General features: G+C 43.1%; 1 protein-coding gene across 1 annotated transcript; it reads right to left on the reverse strand.

Moving 5' to 3' along the window:
• On the reverse strand, positions 1-2,329 carry LOC103458904 (homeobox protein six1b). The gene is made up of 2 exons (XM_008400035.2): positions 1,485-2,329; positions 1-688 (listed from the first exon to the last, which is right to left on the reverse strand). Exons 1-2 carry the CDS (start codon positions 2,042-2,044, stop codon positions 394-396), a joined length of 855 nt encoding a protein of 284 aa, XP_008398257.1. The 5' UTR covers positions 2,045-2,329; the 3' UTR covers positions 1-393.
• Between the last annotated feature and the right edge of the window lie 1,486 nt (positions 2,330-3,815).

The following is a 3,815-nucleotide window of genomic DNA, read 5'->3' on the forward strand; positions in this document are numbered from 1 at the left end:
TGCATTAATTTTGTTTTATTGGAAACTAATTACCATGGCTCTAATGAAAACGTTTCCTCCTAGTTTCCATCGCAAGAGGTTGCTATAATTGTTTTTGTTGTTTTAACAAAATATCATAAATTAAGCAGGTGGTTGATCCTGTTAAGTGTTTCATGAGTTAAGAGGGAGTTTTCAGGAAAAACAAAAAATAAAGCATCCATTCAGCGGATGAAGAATAAGCGCATTAAGGAGTTTTGCTCTAACCAAAATTTAACGACAGACAGTCAGTCTATATTATAAGGTAGGCTACTATAGTGTTATTTTTTCATACATGTCTTCAATCTGATCCACGCGTCAGTTCTTTCTCTTCGGTTGTTTTGGTTTTTCCGGGGGGGGTTTTTCATGGCGGGCTCTTTAAGAGCCCAAATCCACAAGACTGGAGGTTAGAGGTCCCAACAAGGAGTCCTGCAGCTGGTGCGGGTGTCCGTGCATGCCGTGCACCGGCTGTGGGGCCCCCAGCCCGGACATGGGGTAAGCGGAGGCCCCGGGGTGGCTCATGTTGCCCTGGAGCAAAAGCGCAGAGTTCTGGTCGGGGCTCTGGGGCGGAGAAAACTCGTCCTCCGAGCTGGACATGAGAGACTTTCCTCCGTCCAGAGGGGACAGCTGGTTCTGTTTGTTGCCGCCTGCGTTGCTGTTCTCGCTGTTCTCCCTGGAAATGACCAACAAACAAAACAAAACAAAAGGGCAGAAAAATGTTAAATTATGTGAAAAGAAAGAATTTTTTACTATTTAATGTTCAACAAACCTTTCTTTAAAAAAACAAAATAAAAATCCACTATGATTCTGATTACTAATCCATGTCAAAACATTTTTTTATTATTCCAATTATTATCATTTCATTTGGCAAATTGATCATTTTGTTGTTTCGTCCCTATTCGATTAATCGCAGGAGCTGTTCAGTATATGAAGTGGTACACAAATAATAAAAATAAACAAAAAACCTTTTTCACATAAAAAAGTAATATTTCTAAAGTCACTTTAGACCTAAACAAACATCTGAAGAGACTCAGCTGACATAAAGATAATATTTACTCAGCTTCATTCCCACAATCACATGACCTGTCCTGTTTTTAATTAATCTGAAATAAAAATGTTTTAACAAATTAAAATGATGAGCAATACTTCACAAACTCTCTTATAATAAGCACCATTTCACCTCTTTTCATTGTGTTTTGTCCTTTATGTTGATGCTAAGTCAGAATAACGTTCAGACACTGAACGCAGAAGTTACTTTTGAAAAAACATTGAAACATTTCTATGAAATCTGAGGTGTTTCCTGTATAAATCCGGTAATAAGAGGTGCTGTCTTCAAAATGCTATCAGAAGAAAACCGTATAAGATTTAATCTTCCGTGTTTAAGCGCTTTTAACTGCAGCATGAACTTGTTTTTTTAGCTGTTTTTGAAATGTGAGAGCAGTTTTGTGCTCCGTGGCAGCTGAACGCACCTCTCCTTGGCCTCGGCGGCTCTGTCCCTCTGCCGTCTGTTTTTGAACCAGTTGCTGACCTGCGTGGTGGTCAGTCCCGTGGCCTCTGCCAGCTCCCTCTTTTCCCGCGGGGACGGGTACGGGTTGTGCGTGTACCACTCCCGCAGGACTCCCCTGGACTTCTCCTTGAAGCAGTAGCTGGTCTCCTCGCCGTCCCAGATCGTGCGCGGCAGCGGGAATTTCCTCCGGACCCGGTACTTCCCCACGGCTCCGAGCGGCCGGCCGCGCAGCTTCTCCGCCTCCACGTAGTGCGCCTTGAGCCAGAGCTGCTGCAGCTTCGGGTGGTTGTGCGGGGAGAACTGGTGGCTCTCCAGGATTTTGTAAAGCTCTCTAAAGTTCCCGCGGTGAAACGCCACCACCGCCTTGGCTTTCAGGACGCTCTCGTTCTTGTGGAGGTGATCGCAGGCGGGCAGAGACCACAGGAAGCGGCCGAGCCTCTCCAGGTTCCCTCCTTGCTGCAGCACCTCGCAGACGCAGGCCACTTGCTCCTGCGTAAACCCGAAGGACGGTAATATCGACATGATAAGCTCCTCCACCGAAAATCCCTGCAATCCAAAGCGATTTCAGATCGTCCCGAAGCTTCTTAAATCCACCGCAGTCCCGTCCACGCTGCGCAGATCTGTGCGGGCAATCCGCTCCTCCGCAACCCCTGATGCGCGCAGCAGATTGGGATGTTGATTGTTGGGACAATTTGTTCCTGTTGGAGATATGTCAGACTTAAAGGGAGCCTGTGCGTCTTGATGATTGGCTCTCCCTCTGCCCTGCACCCTGTACAGCAGAGCAGGACTGAGTTTGCAGCTCCGTTTCCTCCCCAGAGGCAGTGCGTCAGGGGCTGAAATAGGAGCGCAGCCCACCTCCCGCCCCCACAGTCCCTCTGCCGCTGCAGCTGAGGGAGCAGAGCGGCACCTAAACACAAATCAATTATTACACAGCTCTTAAAAACACACTCTAGATTATAACTTCTGAAAAATAATGATGCATGCCACGGAGGTGAGTGAAAAACTGCCCTCAACACAGACCATGAAAGGATCTGTGACGTCTACAGCTATAAATAGGATACAAACGAAGAAATAATCGATTATATTAATGTTGAATACAGGATGTGATGGAGATGAACAACTTAAGAGAACTGACTTCTTCCAGAACTTGTAGCTTTGACCCGTTTACTGCTTAATGTGGCCCAAACTAAACTAAAGCAAATTGAGCATTTTGTTGTGTCCTCCCTATTCGATTAATCGCAAGAGCTGTTTATTTTATGAGGTGGTATAACTTAATAAGTTCCTATGATAGGTGGGTCCATTACGCGCTTATTTATGAGCAACCTATACAACCTGCCAAAGGAGTTATGGGCCATAGACCACCAGAAGGAAATCAGCCACTTAAAGTGAGAGTGTGCGCATGTGTGAGTCTGAGAGGCTGGTATAAAACACCACATGTTTCAAAACTGCAAGATTTGGCAAAAGAATTGGGTAAGTATCTTCATTTGGGAAAATCCAAGATGCGTTTATGTCAGGAAATTAAACAAAGAGTGAGATGTGAAGCGTTGATGTGATTTTCCTAATGCGTGTAAAACTGAAGAAAGAGAGAAATAAATAAATTTCTGCGTCACCGCATGACTTTTCCCCCTTCGCCTGCTGTGCGCATTTATATTTCAGAGATTAGACGGGCACCACACTGGCTCCAGTGTTTTCTGTGGGCTGAAACACTAAACCAATCCATTAGTAAATGAGTTCTGAGCCACACTGGTTCTTGGTGGTGCAGTTGTTGGTTTGAGCCTCACGGATCACGTTTCTTTATCTGCACCAAAAGTCTGAAACAGAACCCCCCTTCAGCACTCATGCCGCATAACTGTGCGCTTTATTGAGGGTTTTTATTTATGTATCCTTCTCCAAAATATTTAAAAACTCATTTTTATAGAAGAGGTTAAAGCAATTTTCAGGTATGAACGAGTTAAAAGACGTTTAAAGGGTAACCTTGTGCTTGTTAATTATTCTAACAATTTATAAAGAAATCATATATATATATATGTAAATAAACATTTGAATGAAGAAAGCTGACAAACATAACCAGAATTAATTATTTTTAGTTTACAATAAGGCTCCATCTATAGGTGGCTGATAATAAATGTTATCAATTAATCTATATAAACACTTCATAAATCATTAGTAAGTGTTTATTATGCATTAAGTAAGGGTGAGAAGGAGATTATATCCTAAAATTTACATTTACAAATGCTTATTGTGCTTAAAAGTTCTGAAATGTTTAGTATTACACTAAAGAGAAACCGCAGGT

The sequence above is a fragment of the Poecilia reticulata genome, linkage group LG22 (assembly GCF_000633615.1).
Source record: "Poecilia reticulata strain Guanapo linkage group LG22, Guppy_female_1.0+MT, whole genome shotgun sequence".
Taxonomy (NCBI): Eukaryota; Metazoa; Chordata; class Actinopteri; order Cyprinodontiformes; family Poeciliidae; genus Poecilia; species Poecilia reticulata.